At 41.5% G+C, this 22391-nt stretch overlaps 1 protein-coding gene across 1 annotated transcript in view; it reads right to left on the reverse strand.

The window, feature by feature from the left end:
• Positions 1 to 22391, reverse strand: part of LOC126234629 (calcium and integrin-binding family member 2) — a 221267-nt gene that overhangs the window by 99626 nt on the left and 99250 nt on the right. The window contains exons 2-3 of the mRNA XM_049943357.1: positions 4970 to 5004; positions 4662 to 4779 (exon numbers count right to left, since the gene is read on the reverse strand). Coding sequence (XP_049799314.1) covers positions 4662 to 4779; positions 4970 to 5004 — 153 coding nt within the window. The remainder of the gene's footprint in view (positions 1 to 4661; positions 4780 to 4969; positions 5005 to 22391) is intronic.

Here is a 22391-nt window from a genome sequence, read left to right on the forward strand (position 1 = left end):
CAATAACACTGTGTCGTCTGTTCACAATAACAATGCATTCGTAATTTCTGTTTAAATAAGTTCTCTTGTTCTAGACTGGATATTTAACTTCAAACATTCTAAGTCTGACATAGCATACTAGTAATGTAAAGTGAAAAGTTATATGGCAAAGACAAATTTAAAAAGGCAGATTATCTTTCAATAAACTAGAAAGAATTTGTGACTCAAATGTTTCTTCTTATGTGACACATTTGCTTTACCATGTAGTTTTCTCCTTTTGTCTGCTGCAGATTTTATATTTTTAATAGCCAAATCAATTATGTCTTTGTGTCGAAGTCTACGTGTATTCGGGAAAGGTACAAGCTCTCTGATTCTGTTCGATGGTTCTTCATTCTTCAGTACAAGAATAGGTGGTAAAGCAGTGGAGTCATGAGGCATTTCATTCAGCACGTTTTGAAATAAGTGTAAATATCTGTCCCAATGCTGATGCTTTCTGTGACAATAAAGTCTGCAAAGCTTATTGATTTCTTTCATAATCCGTTCAGACGGGTTACAATGTGCTGAGTGCAATGAAATAAAAACAGGCTTGATTTTATGATTCTGAAGCATGCGTGACAAAACACCAGATCTGAATTGAGGTCCGTTATCTGAAATGACTTTAGCAACGTCCTGCCAAAATAGTATGTCGTAAATGTTCAGGTAGTTTGATTAAGCAAATGCGGATGAGTTCTGAGGGGCTGTATGGGTTTGACAGGTACTGATTCTTGTGCAACATGTCTTCAAAATATTTCACAAGACTGGAAAATTCAGATTGTTCGAAATGTTTCATCATTATGATGCTATGCTTTACTCGGTCTTGTGTAGCTTCAGACCAATATGCTGAGAGGAAGGCATGATAAAATTCTCCTTCACTGTGACAATCGTGAATGACCAATCGCATTCTTACAGCTGGTTCATTCTCTAAGTAGCCACACATAAATTCTAATCTGTGCTCTAATGACCAGTTGGGAGGAAAACAATGAGAGAATTGATGGAGCCACGCTTGTGGATGAATGTCGTTGCCAGAATTCTTAAATGTTTTGAATTTACGTGTAGTAATGAACAGCTTATAGTCAAAATCATCGTGTCGGCGAGTCGCACATCGCTCATTGTTATTTCGTTTCGGCGGTTCCATCTCAAAATTCAATGCGCCTTGCCAATTTCTTTCATAATTTCCGAAGTGTCCTGTGTTACTATTTTGTGGTTGTTCCGTATTTCTATGTCCCTCTTCCCGTACTGGAGCGCGAGTGTTCTCCGAAATATGTAATTCTTGTATTACTTGTGCCAACTGATCTTGTACTTCCCGGATTTCTCTTTTGTACTGTGTATTGATTTGATTTTGATTTTGTTTGAATTTTCTAATTTGTTCATACTCTTCAGTGTCCATGAAGGCTACAGGTCTTGTGTCATTCAGATCATCATCTACCTTTGTAGATAAGTTAGTGAACTGATCTGAAAGTTCGGCTACTTTATCTGATAGAGAAATTATTTCCTCTGTGTGTTTTTCTGAACCAAGTTTCAGAGTGTCCATTTGTGTTGAAATCGTATCTACTGTGTCCTTTAAGTTTTCCTGAGTTTTTACAAGTTGCGTAACCGAATCGGTAGATGCAACTGAGTCAATTTTAGCTTGCAAGGTGTCGTGATTTTCATGAACAATAGTTTGCAGTTCTTTTATGGCTTCTTCGTGATTCTGTAATGCATTTTCATGACGCGAAAAAATAGGTTGGAAATGCTCACAAATTTGTGTTTTTACGTCATTACAGACTTTTTAACATTTCGATTCAATGTTATGTAACTCAGTAGTTAAATCTTCACGTGTTTGTTCAAGTGTGGTGTCTAACTTCCGAAGATTTTGTTCCATTGTGTCCAACTGTTGCTGTGTTTGTCTCTGGTGTTGTTCCATTGTGTCTAACTTTTGAAGCTTTTGCTGTGTTTGTCTCTGATTTTGTTCCATTTGTTGCATTAATTGCAATAATAATGTATTAGTGTCTGCAATGTGTTTCTCTATGCTTTCTGGCAGTGCATTTTCACCGGCAACATTCACGTTTTGACAAGCAGAAATGTGTCTTGACTCATTTGAAAAACGGTGAGGACCCAAAACCTGAGTCTACGGTATTTGCAATATTGTGTTCTGTCATTTCGGATTCTTGAGGCGAGCTGTTGCCGACCGATCGATCGATAATGCTTCCCTGTTCACTAATTGTTTCACTGCCTACACCATTATTTGCAGCCCGCTCCATTTCCCTATGCACAATTACCAAGTTACTACTTAGAACATTAGTTAATTCATTACTCTGCGGCGCTAACACACTGCTTTAGTCTTCACTGTCATTTCTCAGTTTACTTTGAAGCCTAGTATTACGTTTTTCACACGCCATTATTGTCACAATATTTCACACGACAACACAGAAAAGCACAATTTGAAGAGCAAAATAACAAAACACATTAACATAGCATTGAAAATAATATCTAGTTAATTGCAAGCGCAGCTGCGAAATACTTGGTGCAAATCTACATGCATGCCACAACTGTGTGCAACAATGAAAAACTACAACTACAAAGGAAATTCTCTCTATAATTACGCTCTAGCAATAAACAAAAGCTACACTAATTACACAAACTACAAGAAAAAATCAGAAGATTCCAGTGAGGTATCCTCGGCTAAGGGTCGACATATGAAACGTCCTCCTTTGAAAAATTATTCATGACTGTGCTTAAACTGACACACAATAATTTTGGCGCAACGCAATTTGACTTTCAAAAATCCCTACAAAAGAATGGTCCTGACTAACATTAACCTATACCTTTCACAAATCACTCACCTCACCAAAAATCTTCGTTACTCGAACTACTGCAATACAGCGAGCGCCACTACTGCCAGCTAAATAAAAGATTCTAACTACTGAAGGCACTAACTACTGATAGGCATAGTTAGCAAATGAAAGATTTTGATAGAGAACAAACAATGTATTTACCTTAATAGTCATAATATAGTATATAGCAGTTCATGACATCCAGTCTTACAAATTTCAAAACTCCTCCATCTCTCTCCCCACATCCACCACTGCTGGCAGCTCACCTCCAACTGCGCAACGCTACGCGCTGTTAACAGCCAGCTGCCCAACACTACAAAGGCAGATAACAATGCAAACTAGCCACAGACTGCACACAGCACAGCCAGTGATTTTCATACAGAGCGCTACGTGGCGTTACCAATAAGAAAACCTAAACAGCCTACTTACAGGAGGAATAAAATTGTAAAGTTACTCTTTTTGTTTGATAATGGAATTTTTTTTAACTCTATTATGTAAAAATTTTTCACTTTCCATCGGAAAAAGTGGGAAAGAAATACAAAAAAATACGATCTGATTTGATAATGACTTGTTAAACATTAGGCACTGTCTACCGGAGGAAATTGTATGTTACATGTGAAGAAAACTCACCAAAGAGTAAATCTTTAAAAAAATTGCCATGAAAATAGTTAAAAAAACAAATATTCTTAAAATTTGTATGTATCAAACTGGAAAAGAAAAAAAGTATTTTTGAAACTAAAGAAAAATATTCTATTAATAAAGTCGTGTACAATTCCTACAGTAAACTACCGAGTATATGTGTAACCATTGATGAGGTTGGAGAACTGGAGTAGCGAATTGTACATTCTTGTCAAGATTTTCGGAGTCATCATCCGGTGTTTGAAAGAATTCGTAACTTACTGCAGAGAAGAAACCACGGCACGTGGAACATTTGGGGGGAAGGAGGGGGCAGTGTATATCTAGAAATCGAAATCAGTGATGTCTTTCGCTGGTTTTCTTCTTTGTTGTTGACTATGTATATTACAGCCTGTATCGGATGTAGATAGATTTGCTTCAGTTATGTGTTACGAAAATAGTGTGAAAGGTTTTTATATGACAGTTGATCACGTACAAATGAACAGAACATGTTCGAAACGCGTTGCATTGTGTTAGATTAAGCATAAAATAAATAAAAAGTGACTCGTAGCAGAAACTTCAAATAAATAATTATCTCACAACCAACTCGTTCGCTGACCTATGTTCGCTACAACAATTTTACTTCTTCTATCGCATACCTTCACACGTGTCAGCTTTTACTACTTATTATGACACACAGTGTGTACGAACTTTGTTCTTGAGCGTCCTTCTCTTAAGTCACCAGCAAGATATGCCAAAGCACTACCTATAAGCAGTATCCACGAGAAACTTCGGGAGTGAAACATGTTTTGGACAAAGAGAGACGGCTGCTGACTACCGCGAATTGTATCGTTAACGATTATACTTGCACGAACTGGTAATTGATTCATATTCTTATCTTAATGAACAACAGAGGATACGACTTCGCACCGGATCACCAGCGTCCCAGCGTTACTAGTTGTCAGCATATCTCTTCCTGAAGAATGAGCAACCGTTCCTCATTTACTCCTTTGCCCTTTAGTACACTTACGTGGCCGATAGCTGTCATAAATTCATATTACACATGAAGCGGACACAGGGGAAAACCGCAGCTACAATTTTACGTGCCTGTCAGTATAGTTCTTGATCACCAGTAAGTCAAATAACTGCTATTTCAGTTCCACAGTCAAGTAGACATATGACGAAGGATGTAACCTGTGAAACACGGGTACTTACTCTCAGCTCCGGCAGCTTCTCCATCTTCTCCAAAGGTACTTTTATTGTGACGGGTTCGTCTCCCGTCATACTCTTCGGCACCAGTTCAGGGCTGACCTCTCGGAAGCGTTTGTGCACTCTGGAACGTGAAGACGCACACAGAACGAGTGAATTAACACCTCTGACGAGACTCTTTTGTAACATTTCATTTTGCAAAGCTATTACTGTGATGCAAGCAGGTAATACTATCGCAAATGCTGCAGATAGCGTCTACAAGCAACTTGCATGCTGCGCTCTGCTGTAGCAGCATATATCTGTGTAATATTTACCTGAGAATTTCCTTCCGAGTAAAAAATGTGCAGTCCTGAAACATCAGAAAACATTTTTGTGTAGAAATAAGTTGATATGAACGGTTTTTTAAGATAATTTATATCTTTATGTTTGTAGTTATTTTCTAATCATACATATTCCATACAAATTGATTGCAGAAAACAATGGCAACACTACTCATGAAAGGTTATGAAGATGACATTTGTGTGCACATTTCAGTAACCTATAACGTCAGACCAGCGAGGCACGGATCGGTTCTCCGCGTGTGCTTCGTCACACGTTTCAGTACTTTCTAATACTCGCTGCCATATTTTATGTGCTGTTACAGATTAAATTGTCTTTTCACTCTAAACCTATTTTTTTACTATTAGTAAATTAATATTGCGGTGATGTCATTCAAATCTCAGACAGTAGGTGTTTTAACTCGCCCATACTCTTCTCGTGCACTTACACTGAAGATCCAAAGAAACTGGTATAGGCATGCGTATTCAAATACGGAGATATGTAAACAGGCAGAATACGGCGTTGCGGTCGCCAACGCCTGTATAACACAAGAGTATGGCGCAGTGAGTTTGAACGTGATGTTATAGTCGGAGCACGAGTGTGGGACACAGCATCTCCGAGGTAGCGATGAAGTGGGGATTTTCCCGTGTAACCATTTCACGAGTGTGCCGTGAGTATCAGGAATCCGGTAAAATATCAAATCTCCGACATCGCCGCTGCCGGGAAAAGATCCTGCAAGAATGGGACCAACGACGACTGAAGAGAATCTTTTAGCGTGACAGAAGCATAACCCTTCCGCAAGTTGCTGCAGATTTCGATGCTGACCATCAACAAGTGTCATCGTACGAACCATCAACGAAACGTCATCGATATGGGCTTTCGGAGCCGAAGGCCCACTCTTGTAACCTTGATAACTGCACGACACAAAGCTTTACGCCTTGCCTGACCCATTTACATTGACATGGGACTGTTGATGACTGGAAGCATGTTGCCTCGTCGGACGAGTCTTGTTTCAAATTGTATCGAGCGGATGGACGGGAAAGGATACCGAGACAACCTCATAATCCATGGACCCTGCATGTCAGCAGGGGACTGTTCAAGCTGATGGAGACTCTGTAATGGTGTAGGGCGCGTGCAGTTGGAGTGATATGGGGCCCCAGATACGTCTAGATACGACTCTGACAGGTGACACGTACGTAAGCATACTGTCTGATCACCTGCATCCATTCATGTCCATTGTGCATTCGGAAGGACTTGGGCAATTCCAGCAGGACAATGCGACTCCCCACACGTCCAGAATTGCTACAGAGTGGCTCCAGGAACACTCTTCTGAGTTTAAACACTTCCGCTGCCCACCAAACTCCCCAGACATGAACATTACTGAGCATATCTGGGACGCCTTGCACGTGCTGTTCAGAAGAGCTCTCCACCTCCTCGTACCCTTACGGATCTATGGCAGGATACATGGTGTCAGTTCCCTCCAGAATTACTTCAGACATTAGTCGAGTCCATGCCACGTCTGAGTGATCGCGAGGGCCCTACACGATATTAGCATGTGTACCAGTTTCTTTGGCTCTTCAATGTAAAATGTTCTGAATTCATGCGATCGGTAAATCTGTTAGAATCTCGCATCAGCCAAGGATGTGGGTTTTAAAAGCGCTATTACTGCCAGTAATTGGCAGAAAATAATGACCAAATGCTCATAACTGAATGTTAAATGAATCCTACTGATGCAAGTGCAAAACAACTGAGTGTGAGAAACACAAATAAGATTGATACGATTACAAACTGTGATAAGATGGCCATACCCTATAAGTTGTCAAATACTACTTTTTTAATAAAAAAACTTTAAGTATTTCTTCTCTGCAGATGAAGATGTTCGTACTCGTATGAGCTGTCGGTTTCCATACAAAAGTCGTCAACATAGGACTTGTCAAGAAATTAAGTGTCTATTTTGTAGAAAAACATACTTTATGAGCAGGTTCTGTATGGTAGCTCATTGCTGGTACATTTAACATATTTTGTGAGTGCTTTGTTGACTGATATCATGCATTAATCTCATGCTAACAATTGAATATGTGTTTCATTGTTTACAGGGTGAATGAGCATGTGGAAGAGAAGAATGCTATTGTGAGGTGAAGGCTACAAAGGTCGTCAGACGATGATATTCGGAAGAGATTTCATTGCAAATGTCATCACGATAGTCCCACTCAGAAAACAAGCCAGGCAATGACGTCTGTCAACCTCCAGTGAAAGGATTAAAGCCATCAGGACATCCATTGAAAGGAGTCCAAAATCGGTGACACCTCATTCAGTGGAACTGAACATTTCACGTTCGACGGTACACAAGGTGTTGCTGTTTACGCTAAAGAAGAACGTGCAGGTTCTCCATCATCTGTATGAGGAAGATTTTGCAGGAAGTGTAGCCATGTGCATCGACTTGATCGTTGCGCATGAAGAGCGCAGCATCCTGACTCACATTTTATTCAGCGATGAAGCGACCTTCCTCGTTTGTGGAAAGGTTAACAGGCATAACTGCGTTATCTGGGCTGACATACCACCAGTGGACCATGTTGAAGTTATGTGAACTCATCCCAAGGTTATTGTTTGGATGGGCACCACGGACGACAAGGTTCACGGATCATTTTTCTTTGCTGAAAAAACCATAAGTGGAGTACGACACCTAGACATGCTCACAAATTTTGTTGCCACAGCTTATCCAGGGTGGGCGTCGGGATGTTATTTACTTTCAGCAAGATGGGGCACCATGTCATTATGCCTTAGATGTTCGCACGTTTCGAGTTCACAGTTCCCTGGAAGATGGGTTGGACGTGCAGGCTCCTCTGTGCAGCACGTTCCCCTGACCTCACGCAGACGGACATTTTTGTGTGCGGCTTTATCAAAGGACGTGTGTTGACCCGAGGCATTACCACATTGCACGAGCTGAGGAACCGCATTATACAAGCTGCTGCTGTCATAACACCAGTAATGCTTCAGAATACTGCTGAAAAATAGGAAGTGTGTCGTGATATTGATGGTGAACATGTTGAAATTAATCACTAATAAACCGACGCTATAGCAAACATTGCAAGTACCATCACTATTTCTGCAAAATAGGTACTTAATTTTTGTACACCCCGTACACTCTCACTGGAATTATAAACAGCAGATTCGAGGAAAACAGAGAGTGCAACCAGAAGAAACAGCAGTGGATCCTGAGACAGTTTCTACCATATTGTGGTGCACTGCCAGTAAAACCAGGAGAATAGCAGACAAACATGGAAATGAGACTATTTTCTGTCACCCCTCAAAAAAACAGGAGCCATTTTGTAACGTCAGAAACGACCTCTGACTACGCGAAGCCGAAATACGTATTATAGTTGTAAAGGTTTTGTCTGTATCGGTCGTTTGTACACCTGTTTTATTTCCTGTGCCAAGTAATAAGACTAGGAAGATGTATACAAAAATGTTGCTGAGTGGCAGAATCAAGTCACAAGTGGGGCATTAACCGGGTACTAATTATTTTGAAAGATGTTATAGAAAGAATAATAGGCCGACACGCACGTACTCTGCAGCGATAGGGAAAGATTTACCTGGCCATATCAGCGTGTGCTAGCTGCCACAAGCGGACGTGCGTCTGACATTTCGCGTCGTTTTTGTGAAGACACGATTAGATTAATTGCAGCACGCACAAAGGCATTTAAACAATCATTCTTTCCGCGCTCCATTCGTGAACAGAACGGAAGCAGCCCTAAAAATCGGTACAGGGGACGAACCCTCTGCCATAGACTTCACGGTGGTTCGCAGACTGTAGATGTAGATGCGGTGACAGCAAGGCGATAATAGACCGGCCGCCCCGGAGCGTCGGAACGCCATTTCATTTATTCGAGAAATGATAAAAAAATGTTGTAAACGTCAGTCGTATTGCATAACTAGCTGGCTGGCGTAATGTTTCCTTGTTGCATCACCTCAGAACCTTTAACGAACTGAATGTTAATTGAATGGAATATTCAAGGGTAATCAGAGAAAACAGAGTATTACGGGTGTACAGAGTGTAACAAAAATGTACGGCACAAATTTTAGGACAGATTCCTCACACCTAGACGAAGAAATTAAGTTATACGAACATGGGTCAGGAAACGCTTTTTTTTTTTTTTTTCATGTTACAACTCATTTCCTCCAGTTCATTAATCAAGAGAAACACACACGAACAGAACGCAGCAGCATACACATGGAACTCTTTCTCATAGAAGGTGTTCAATATATGCCCTATGTGAGCACTGATACAAGCATCAAACAGCAGAGGCAGTGAATCTCGGATGCGCTGATGCATCAGTGGAGTATTGCGTATGATTTCGAAGCCTTCCATAATATGTGCACGGAGACACTGAACGTCTTGTACTGGGTTTCCATACACAAGAGGTTTCAAAAGCTCCCACAAATAAAAGACCAGTGGGTTTGGGTCGGAGAGAGTGGAGGCCATGCAATTGATCCAACTTTACCTATCCATCCGTCACCGTATCTTTTATTTGGAAGCCGACGGACATTAACCCTAAAATAACGAAGGACACAATCGTGCATGAAGTACATGTTTTGTCGCACAGTTAAAGACACTTCTGCTAACAGATCAGGTAGAACATTCTCTACAACGTTATGATAGCTTCGTCCGTTGAGCCTGCGTGAAAGGAAGTGAGGCCCTACCAAACAGTCACCAATAATGCTGGACCAAACACTGAAAGAAAATTTTTGTTGATGACTTGCTTCAGTAGTTGTGTGAGGAGTGAGTCTGCCGATACATGCTGAGTGTGAAAATTTGCATTTTGATCTCGTTGAAACGACACCTCATCTGTGAACAGCACAGTTGCTTTAAAATCAGGGCTGATACTTTGTTGAATAAATCATTCGCAGACGAGAAGCCGTGCAGGAAAATCAGCTGCTGATAATGCGTGCACAGGCTGCAAATAGTATGGATATTGCTGGTGCTCGTGTAACACTCGCCAGACAATCATATGGTCAACATTTATTGTTGCAGCTACATGTCTTGTGCTGATACTAGGGTCGTCGTCAACTGCATGGAGAATTGCCACCTCCTGTTGCGGTGTCACAGTCCTTCTAGGCCTCTCCCGGCCGCGAGTATCACTGGTAAGTGCCCCAAGTTCCCTAAGACTACGTTCAGTGGCTACAAACGTTTTCATGTCGGGGCAGCATCGTTCTGGAAATCTCTCCCGGGACAGACGTGGAGCGCAAGCGCCACTGCCCTCAGCTAATCAATACAGCGAATGAGTAGCTGCCATCTCTGCATCTGTGTGCACTGCCCTTGCACGGGTCGAGTCTGTGCTTAACTCTACGTAGTAACACATGTGCTTGCAACGTTCGTACTGATCGCTGGAACATTTGATGTTATCTGTAAACAACTAATGACGTACGCTGCATGGCAATAGGGACATGTAAAATAAAACACTGGCGGTGTACAACATAACCAGACATAACCAAGACTGCATGTTCCCCGTGATTCTAACGTTCTGTTCATGTGTGTTTCCCATGATTAATGAGTTGGAGAAAATGAGTTGTAACAAGGAAACGAAGTGTTTCCAGACTCATGTTCATGTAACATAATTTCTTCGTCTAGGTGTGAGGAATGGGGTCTAGTGAAGCAGGGGATACAACCCGTCGGCTTTGACCAATGACGTCATACATTACTCGTAGATAATAATGTCTTCACTTTCAGCCATAGATAATAAAACAGATCTGTGTTCCGGATAAGCGCTATCATTGTACATTAAAATAATTGAATGTGATTTTAAAAGAGATCGCCTCCGCTACCACTAATAATCTGTTCTTACGTAGATAGTAGTACTACCGATGGCAGAAGGAGCTACGTGCATAATATTTGTATCCCATACTTCCGTTGACCTATATACATGTACACTGCTAACGAAAACGTGGAAATGGACGTACGTTACATTTGCAACCTGTACCTCAGCTGAACTACGCGAAGAGGCAATAAGGCGACACATATACAATTTGTATCCCGTACTTCACAATGGGGCACAGTTTTTTTTCCGTCTTCGATGCTAATAGTATCGACTGAAAGTTACAGTTTTGATCAGAGCAGTGACAATAGTATCCCATTCTTCAGTTGAGCTATATAGCTACGCACAACATTTGTATCCTGCTCTCCAGTTGACACGTATAGGTAAATCTCATCAATGTTACATATGTCGTTCTTTTCGAATAGGTAGTGTCAGTGTAAAGGTCAACTGAAGGACGGGATACAACTTTTAGGTGTGTCGGGCGTTTCGCCTTTAATATTGCTAGTACAGATTCGAAAAAATCATACTGATACTAGTGCCGGGAAACTAAAGGGGAGCGACAGATACGAAATTTCTTTTACGTACTGGAGTACACGAAAACATACGTAATGGTGTAATACAACAATGAAATACGTCAAAATAGTCAAATGCAGTAAAAGAAAAAAAAGGAAAACTGAACTTACCACACAGGAATTTCTTAAAAGAACCGAAGCTCGCCTAGAAAGACATCAACAAAAATCACATAGCCACGTACACAACAAACAAGACATTACGAACAGACTCACAGACACACACACGCACACACACACACACACAGAGAGAGAGAGATACACACAGACACAGGTACACATGCACACACAGACACACACATCACCCTCCCACCCCCATCCTAATGTGAAATAAGCTAACATATTTCGGACGGTTCATTTGCCCATCACGTTTAACAAAACATTTAAACGGGCAGTATGTCTGGGGAATACTACGCCTCCACGAATATTCGTCTAAGTGGCTTTGATGTGTGGAAGTCCGATGTTTCCCCTTCCCTACAAGAGATTTCACAGCTGACCAATAACCCTGTATGCTATTTGTGGCCGGCCGCGGTGGCCGTGCGGTTCTAGGCGCTGCAGTCCGGAACCGCGGGACTGCTACGGTTACAGGTTCGAAACCTGCTTCGGGCATGAATGTGCGTGATGTCCTTAGGTTAGTTAGGTTTAAGTAGTTCTAAGTTCTAGGGGACTTTTTTTTTTTTTGCTATTTGTACAAGCCCCTGTGGATAATGATTTGAACTCAGTATTGTGATAAACTACGAGATGCTGATAACTCCTTTCCCCTAAATCCCAATATGAAGAAAAACCATCCGAAATTACAATGGAATCCTCTGCAACGTGATCTTCAATTAAGCTGACCAAAACTTCCTTCCTTCGATTGGGTACTACTTTAAACACTAGATCGTCACACTCTTGACCTGAAACTACAGCCCCCCAAACCCATAATCCCACTGGAGGTTCCCCCCTGTTGCACTTCTTTTTGCCAAAATGCGACTCGTCAATTTCGACGATAACACCCGCCTTCCCCTTCCCCCTCCCCCCCCCCCCCCAACGGCCACCTATACTTCATATATTCCCCACAAACTTCCCTACAAAAAGAGTACCAAACCACAACTGTTCGCTTACTCACACGACATTCATGGACACACAGCCACACAGGATATCTCAAACACCAACATTATGAGATTTTCAAAATGTCTCTGAAGGTGAGCTTAGATTTTTCGAACCACGTCCCTCGTGTAATGGACCGCCACAACCGATCTTTGCTGCAGCTCCTTACGAATAAGTCATGAGTACGGCGACGAGATACACTTGTGAGGCGCATATGTTCGCCGCACTCACGACATGAAACAAATCGGCAACTAGACCACACATTTTTTAAAAATAAATCGTGACCAACAAGTCTCCGCCCATAGCCCCTCTCAAATCATCCAGGTTCATCGGAACAGATAAATCCATACGTACAAACGAAAATGAGATACTAAAAATTGACCTAAAATAAGAAACTAATAGTCCAAATTATCTCAATATCACTAAGAATGAAATTAAGTACCGAATGAAAGAATATTTTGAGCTATATGTGGCAATCTCTTGGGTCTAGTGAAGCAGGAGTTTCAATCATCCCGTACTGCAGTTAACCAATACAGTTGGAATGAGGTTCAAGATGCAACCTATATGTATGTGCCGTGAGGTATTATATGCTTCCAATATTTCCATCCATTTTTCCCCTTCATTTTCCACAGATAAAATGCGATACAAACACGCGATATGCTTAACGTGAAAATACTACTTGCCTTGGTATATGTCAACTATATATTTTGTCTCTCGTATTCCTTTGTTTCTGATCAGTCTTGTCAGCTCTTTCATCTGTGTAATAAATGCTCTCTGGCCAATTCTGACGTCATTGGTCAAAGCCGACGGGTTGTATCCCCTGCTTCACTAGACCCGAGGAATGTGTCCTGCAATTTGTGCAGTATATTTTTGTATGTTTGGTTTTCGGTATGTGCGCAAAGTCATGCTTCAACAGGATTTAGTGGTTCTCCTTAGCAGTTCGTAGTTATTTGAGTAAGAACGTGGAAGTGTGATGATTCATTGATAACACTGTTTCATGATGATATTTTTCTTAAAGGTAAAGGGTTTTTCTGGTGCTGATTCTGTGTAAAGTACTTAGAATGTTCAATCACATCCAGTTTCGATACAAACTTAGAATTTCTGTGAGGTATGCAAAATGTAGCTATTTAATTGTTATAATAAAGGAGAAAGAAAACTGGCATTCTACGGATCGGAGCGTGGAATGTCAGATCCCTTAATCGGGCAGGTAGGTTAGAAAATTTAAAAAGGGAAATGGATAGGTTAAAGTTAGATATAGTGGGAATTAGTGAAGTTCGGTTGCAGGAGGAACAAGACTTTTGGTCAGGCGAATACAGGGTTATAAATACAAAGTCAAATAGGGGTAATGCAGGAGTAGGTTTAATAATGAATTAAAAAATAGGAATGCGGGTAAGCTACTACAAACAGCATAGTGAACGCATTATTGTGACCAAGATAGATACGAAGCCCACGCCTTCTACAGTAGTACAAGTTTATATGCCAACTAGATCTGCAGATGACGAAGAAATTGAAGAAATGTATGACGAAATAAAAGAAATTATTCAGGTAGTGAAGGGAGACGAAAATTTAATAGTCATGGGTGACTGGAATTCGTCAGTAGGAAAAGGGAAAGAAGGAAACATAGTAGGTGAATATGGATTGGGGGGAAGAAATGAAAGAGGAAGCCGCCTTGTAGAATTTTGCACAGAGCATAACTTAATCATAGCTAACACTTGGTTCAAGAATCATGAAAGAAGGTTGTATACATGGAAGAAGCCTGGAGATACTGGCAGGTTTCAGATAGATTATATAATGGTAAGACAGAGATTTAGGAACCAGGTTTTAAATTGTAAGACATTTCCAGGGGCAGATGTGGATTCTGACCACAATCTATTGGTTATGAACTGCAGATTGAAACTGAAGAAACTGCAAAAAGGTGGGAATTTAAGGAGATGGGACCTGGATAAACTGAAAGAACCAGAGGTTGTAGAGAGTTTCAGGGAGAGCATAAGGGAACAATTGACAGGAATGGGGGAAAGAAATACAGTAGAAGAAGAATGGGTAGCTCTGAGGGATGAAGTAGTGAAGGCAGCAGAGGATCAAGTAGGTAAAAAGACGAGGGTTAATAGAAATCCTTGGGTAACAGAAGAAATATTGAATTTAATTGATGAAAGGAGAAAATATAAAAATGCAGTAAATGAAGCAGGCAAAAGGGAATACAAACGTCTCAAAAATGAGATCGACAGAAAGTGCAAAATGGCTAAGCAGGGATGGCTAGAGGACAAATGTAAGGATGTAGAGGCTTGTCTCACTAGGGGTAAGATAGATACTGCCTACAGGAAAATTAAAGAGACCTCTGGAGAGAAGAAAACCACTTGTATGAATATCAAGAGCTCAGATGGCAACCCAGTTCTAAGCAAAGAAGGGAAGGCAGAAAGGTGGAAGGAGTATATAGAGGATCTATACAAGGGCGATGTACTTGAGGACAATATTATGGAAATGGAAGAGGATGTAGATGAAGATGAAATGGGAGATAAGATACTGCGTGAAGAGTTTGACAGAGCACTGAAAGACCTGAGTCGAAACAAGGCCCCGGGAGTAGACAACATTCCATTAGAACTACTGATGGCCTTGGGAGAGCCAGTCATGACAAAACTCTACCATCTGGTGAGCAAGATGTATGAGACAGGTGAAATACCCACAGACTTCAAGAAGAATATAATAATTCCAATACCAAAGAAAGCAGGTGTTGACAGATGTGAAAATTACCGAACTATCAGTTTAATAAGTCACAGCTGCAAAATACTAACGCGAATTCTTTACAGACGAATGGAAAAACTGGTAGAAGCGGACCTCGGGGAAGATCAGTTTGGATTCCGTAGAAATGTTGGAACACGTGAGGCAATACTAACCTTACGACTTATCTTAGAAGAAAGATTAAGAAAAGGCAAACCTACGTTTCTAGCATTTGTAGACTTAGAGAAAGCTTTTGACAACGTTAACTGGAATACTCTCTTTCAAATTCTGAAGGAGGCAGGGGTAAAATACAGGGATCGAAAGGCTATTTACAATTTGTACAGAAAGCAGATGGCAGTTATACGAGTCGAGGGGCATGAAAGGGAAGCAGTGGTTGGGAAAGGAGTGAGACAGGGTTGTAGCCTCTCCCCGATGTTATTCAATCTGTATATTGAGCAAGCAGTAAAGGAAACAAAAGAAAAATTCGGAGTAGGTATCAAAATTCATGGAGAAGAAGTAAAAACTTTGAGGTTCGCCGATGACATTGCAATTCTGTCAGAGACAGCAAAGGACTTGGAAGAGCAGTTGAACGGAATGGACAGTGTCTTGAAAGGAGGATATAAGATGAACATCAACAAAAGCAAAACGAGGATAATGGAATGTAGTCAAATTAAATCGGGTGATGCCGAGGGGATTGGATTAGGAAATGAGACACTTAAAGTAGTAAAGGAGTTTTGCTATTTAGGGAGTAAAATAACTGATGATGGTCGAAGTAGAGAGGATATAAAATGTAGACTGGCAATGGCAAGGAAATCGTTTCTGAAGAAGAGAAATTTGTTAACATCGAGTATAGATTTAAGTGTCAGGAAGTCGTTTCTGAAAGTATTTGTAAGGAGTGTAGCCATGTATGGAAGTGAAACATGGACGATAACCAGTTTGGACAAGAAGAGAATAGAAGCTTTCTAGATGTGGTGCTACAGAAGAATGCTGAAGATAAGGTGGGTAGATCACGTAACTAATGAGGAGGTGTTGAATAGGATTGGGGAGAAGAGAAGTTTGTGGCACAACTTGACTAGAAGAAGGGATTGGTTGGTAGGACATGTTTTGAGGCATCAAGGGATCACAGATTTAGCATTGGAGGGCAGCGTGGAGTGTAAAAATCGTAGAGGGAGACCAAGAGATCAATACACTAAGCAGATTCAGAAGGATGTAGGTTGCAGTAGGTACTGGGAGATGAAGAAGCTTGCACAGGATAGAGTAGCATGGAGAGCTGCATCAAACCAGTCTCAGGACTGAAGACCACAACAACAACAATAACGCCAGTACTGCATTGCCAAAATTTGCAATGTAGCGTGCTACGAAAAGAAGTTCAGTTTTATAGTTTATAATACAGCTACCTGTATATTTCGGCGACATTGTGATTATGAGGGCTATTTGTTTGTTTTACGTGTCGTTTTTCACTCAAACGTCACCAACGAGTGATAAATCGCTTGGGAATTTCTTGGCTTAAAGAGGTTATATTAATTTTCCCGAACACGTCTGATACATCTGCGCCAAACTTGCAATGAAAACAAACAGCAGCGGAAAATCTCAGACTTTGTGAGAGAAGTGTATTTTGCTTAATTTGTCGTAAAGGTTGGGGATCAGGACAAGCCTTTGGTTCCACATCGGATATGTTCAAGCTGCGGGGAAGGACCTCTCTTTCCTACGCAAGTGTGATACGTGCACAGGACACAAAAAATCTGGCCAAAAACAGAGGGAAAAACAAAATTCAAAGGTGGACCCAAAAAGAACTTCTGATTCCATTTTACATAAAACTGGGCATTATGAAATAACAAACGATGGTGACACAATCAAGAACAGTATGTGACAAGTAAGATACCATGGCTATCAGAAGCTAAGATGAAATACTAAACATTTGGAGACAAAATGAATAAAATTTAAAGATCATCTTGGATATGCTTTAAACAAAGTGGTCAACAAGTTTCTTGGCAACTGAAAAGAGCTTGATTACGAGAATCAGTAAGAAACGTGCTGAGACACTACAAAGTATTGGATGCCTCAATGGGCTGGAACCTGCACTCTCTGGACTCATTTCTAGAAAATCTATGTGCTGTGAGTGAGGAATAGGGAGAAAGTTCCAGCAAAACATTAAACAAATGGAACGAGAGTACCAGAACTGATGAGGTTGTCAGCATGATTGCTGACTACTCCTACGTGCTGCATAGAGAAAAAAGCGCAGCAGAGATTTGAGTGGGAGAAGAAGAGACATTAAGAATTACGCCTTTTTATTACACCCAAAGAACACAATGGTTCATTACAGTGTTAAGAGTGCCTTGATTTGTTATGTTGAATGTGTGTGTTTCGTATGAATTTTCTGGTTCTTGATCGTTACTTTGTGAAAAACATTATGTGATTGAGAGAAACAATTAGCATTTTTTATCCTGTCGTATCAAAAAACCACTAGAATCACCTAAAATGATAAAGAAAAGATTACTAAGTACAAATTTGTAGACTTGTGCAATTAACAGACACTGTAAGTTTTATTTAATGTGGCGAAGTATTACTAGTATATTTATTCTTTGGAATCAGTATAAACTCTTAGGACTTTGAACGTTAGATTTGATGTAAGGAAGAACTTTTTTCAGTACGCAATATGATAAAACAGACGGTTTCAAATAAATATCTGTTGCGCACATTCGGGGTGTAAATATTAGACCCCTGTTGGCGGGTGTTTCACGTCAGCCGGAGTTGGTTCATTCTTTGGGCGCTCAGCGACGAGAGTGTGGGAACAGACAGACAGTTAATTAATTCCATCTCTCCAAATAGCAGAAGCGCCCCTAGGCCTGACGGTGCACACGTGTAAAGACCGCAGCCGCAAACAGGAATGGCGCAGTCCGCCCGCTACCAGCCGAGCAAGGCAGCATTCGCAGAGCATTGTGTCTCCGTTTTATTGATAAATCAGAGAGAAGGCAGAAACATTGAAATGCGAATGGCAGAGTATGTACTATATATATATATATATATATATATATATATATATATATATATATATATATATATTTTAGACGAAACTCTAAAGTCCCCAGTAGAGCAACCAGAGACGCACAAACCAATTATTTCAATGGACCGGATAGAAAATGCAGTAAAATCCCGGAGTATACATCTTTCGTAGAAAACATCAGTACTCACATCATACTAGGAAGTAAAAGATGGCTGAACGCCCAGTAGAGAATAAGAACGCCGGCCTGTGTGGCAGAGCGGTTCTAGGCGCTTCAGTCTGGAGCCGCGCGACCGCTACGGTCGCAGGTTCGAATCCTGCCGCGGGCATGGACGTGTGTGATGTCCTTAGGTTAGTTAGGTTTAAGTAGTTCTAAGTCTAGGGGACCGATGGCCTCAGATGTTAAGTCCCATAGTGCTCAGAGCCTTTTGAACCATTTTTGAGGGACTAAGAAAATTTCCGACGACACGTGAAACGTACATCGGTAAGATACATTAGACACTCCAGAAGGAGATCGGTTTATACTGGCAAGCAGAAGCATTAGGCCTAGTAAAGTCCAGAATCAATCCGATTACGAATTAACATGGGCAATATGGACAAGAGAAATCGAGGTGCTGGACACAGATTAATAATCGTGTGTTTCTACTGACTACCAGATGCAGACGAATCGGTCAGAGTCATTCAAAGATGCCTGAATTCGACAGCGCGGAAATACTCCGAGCATACGGTAATAGTAGGTGGAGACTTTAAGCTGCAGAATATTGACTGGGGAAACGACGCTTACGTTGTCGGTGGTAAGGACAATCAATCTTTTGGAGCAATACTGAAAGCTTCAAAATTGTTTAGCAGCCACAAGTCACCTACAATTTTTTCTTATAAGTTACCGATGAGCTTAAATATTACAGTTCTATGTATTTTACGTCAATAACCACAAGCTTGAAGTTCATATGCAAATGGTGATAGACAGTATGTAAACAACGTACTATATACAGTGTCTTTCAAAAAAATGTTCAAATGTGTGTGGAATCTTATGGGACTTAACTGCTAAGGTCATCAGTCCCTAAGCTTACACACTACTTAACCTAAATTATCCTAAGGACAAACATACGCACCCATGCCCGAGGGAGGACTCGAACCTCCGCCGGGACCAGTCCCACAGTCCATGACTGCAGGGCCTCAGACCGCTCGGCTAATCCCGCGCGGCTACAATGTCTTTATTGTACGGAACACTGAAGAGCCAAAGAAACTGGTTCACCTGCCTAATATCGTGTAGAGCCCCGCGAGCACGCAGAAGAGCCACAACACGACATGGCATGTACTCGACTAACATCTAAAGTAGTGCTGGAGCGAATTGAAGCCATGATTCCTGCAGGGCTGCCCGTAAATCTCTTCTGAACAGCACGTTGCAAGGTATCCCAGATATGCTCAACAATGTTCATGTCTGCGGAGTTTGGTGGCCAGAGGAAGTGTTTAAACTTAGAAGAGTGTTCCTGGAGCCACTCTGTAGCAACTCTGGACCTTTGGGGTGTCGCATTGTCGTGCAGGAATTGCCCACGTCCGTCGAAATGCACAGTAAACATGAATGGATCCAGGTGTTCAGACAGGATGTTTACGTACGTGTCATCTGTCAGAGTCGTATCTAGACGTATCTGGGGCCCCGTATCACTCCAACTGCACACGCCCCACTCCATTACAGAGCCTCCATCAGCTTGAACAGTCCCCTGCTACATGCAGGGTCCATGGATTATGAGGTTGTCTCCATACGCTTACCCGTCCATCCTCTCGATACAATTTGAAACGAGAGTCGTCCAACCAGGCAACATGTTTCCAATCATCAACAGTCCAATGTCGTTGTTGACGACCCCAGGCGAGGCGCAAAGCTTTGTGTCTGCACTCATCAAGGGCACACGAGTGGGCCGTCGGCTCTGAAAACCCATATTGACGATGTTTCGTTGAATGGTTCGCACGCTGACACTTGCTGATGGCTCAGCATTGAAATATGCAGCAATTTGCGAAAGGGTTGTAGTTCTGTCACGTTGAACGATTCTCTTCAGTCGTCGTTGGTCCCGTTCTTGTAGGATCTTTCTCCGGTCGCATCGATGTCAGAGATTTGATGTTTAAGCGGATTCCTGATATTCACGGTACACTCGTGAAATGGTCATACGGGAAAATCCCCACTTCATCGCTACCTCGCAGATGCTGCGTCCCAATGCTCGTGCGCCGACTATAACACCACGTTCGAACTCACTTAAATCTAGATAACCTGCCATTGTAGCAGCAGTAACCGATCTAACAACTCCGCCAGGCACCCGTTGTCTTACATATATAGGCGTTGCGGACCGCAGCACTGTATTTTGCCTGTTTACATATCTTTGTATTTGAATATGCATGCCTATATCAGTTTCTTTGGCGCTTCAGTGAATCTTCCTGATTTGTCTTTGAATGTACTTGACCACAGAGCTTATGAGCACAACCAACTTATTTTATTTTACGTCTAATGCCTGCGCTGTTCACAGCCAGGTGTATCTGACATGTGCTATATGGCTGCTAAATGTCAGTTACTATGTTGTAAGTTGAATCGATGATTTTATTTCATTAATAGTGCTGTAACACATTGCAGTTTCCCATAGTTTTGAAAATGGTCGCGTATTACGAGTGAAACATTGCAAATAAAGGCAAGTTGAAAGTGACTTGTGGCTGCCAGAGAATTTTAATTGCAACGGTCGCTTATCACTTTGCAAGCGGTGCCTCTCCTCGCTGAAACTGAAAGCTTTGTTCATCATGTCTCGAAGAACTGTTTCGACAACCCACACGCGAAAGGAATATACCAGATCTCCTATTCAGAAACAGACCCGACCTTTTCGAGTGTGTCAGAGACGGGTCAACTATTACATGAAGCTATTACAGGATGAATGGTCACCAAAGTCAAAAGGGTCATCAAGAAATTACGTGTGTATTCGTTTTTGTTGAACTGATAGAGAGTCATTGTCAACTAAAAAAGAAAAAAAAACGAACTAAGAACTTTTAGTTCAGATCCAACCAACATAGAACAATTGTGATTAATGTTGAAAGAAGTTATAAACCGTCGTCTGGCTTCCCCCGCACCCCTGTTCGTGTTGGTATTATTCGTGGAGTGTTACGAAAATGAAGACTACTACACTCTCGCTACAGGGATTACAGAGACGCCGATGAAAAAAAGTTAGAAGCAACTCGTGCATCTGCAGGAAGGGCCATGTGTGAACCCGATAGTAAAGTTCACTGTCAGAGCTTGGGAAAATATTTATCAGTTAATCCTAGGAAGCTCGTCTGGCGTCGAAACTGAAGCCAGCAGATAGAAAGAAGAAACTGTATATTCCGCATTAAAAATGTGTTCACACAAAAGGATACTACTATACCATCGCCGCACAGACTCACAGGTGAGAAGTATCGATATTAGCTCCCCCAGCATTGAAAAACTAATTAAAGCTATTGATACCGAATAAGGTACAAAGCCCTGACCGAATTCCAGTTATTTTTGCATTGAATACGCCAAAGAATTAGCTGCTTTCTTAGCTCACGTTTATCGATGATCATTTGCCCAGCGGGTATTCCCGCGCTACTGGAAAAGAGCAAAGGTGGCTGCTGTTTATAAAAAAAGGTAACAGATAGCTTCCACAGGATTATAGACCACTGTTGCAAACGTCTGGCAATTGCAGGCACTAGAGCATATTTTAATCTAAAAAATTATCACGTTCCTGGAGGAAAACAAGCTTCTCTCAGAGAATTAGCAGGGATTTGAAGAAAAAAGAAGAACAAGCCACTCGTGTTTCACAGCTTACTTTACTCACACACGGCATCTTGCAAGCATTAGACGAAGATGATCAGGTAGTCTGTGTCTTCCTAAAATTCCGTAAGACGACGAGAAAAAGATATGAGAGTTTAGGGCGCGCTCAGAGGCGTTTAGGCAGTCATTTTTCCCTCCCCCGATGCGTGGATGGAACACGAAAGAAAATTGATAACACCGATACGATGTGCCTTCCGCCATGCACTGTACAGTTGTTTGTGGAGTATTTATGTAGATGTAGATTCTGAATGGCTACTGAGGGCACATGGGGAATAGTGTGGCATTCTCGCCATCGCAGCTCACAGCTCGCTGGACTAAAGCGATAAACAGTGTAGTGGCTGTTCCGTCCCCTCTCCACGGCACATGAAAAATGAAGTTAATTTCCAGATAGAAAGAGTATAATGGTTT

This window comes from Schistocerca nitens, chromosome 2 (genome assembly GCF_023898315.1).
Source record: "Schistocerca nitens isolate TAMUIC-IGC-003100 chromosome 2, iqSchNite1.1, whole genome shotgun sequence".
In the NCBI taxonomy this organism is placed as follows: Eukaryota; Metazoa; Arthropoda; class Insecta; order Orthoptera; family Acrididae; genus Schistocerca; species Schistocerca nitens.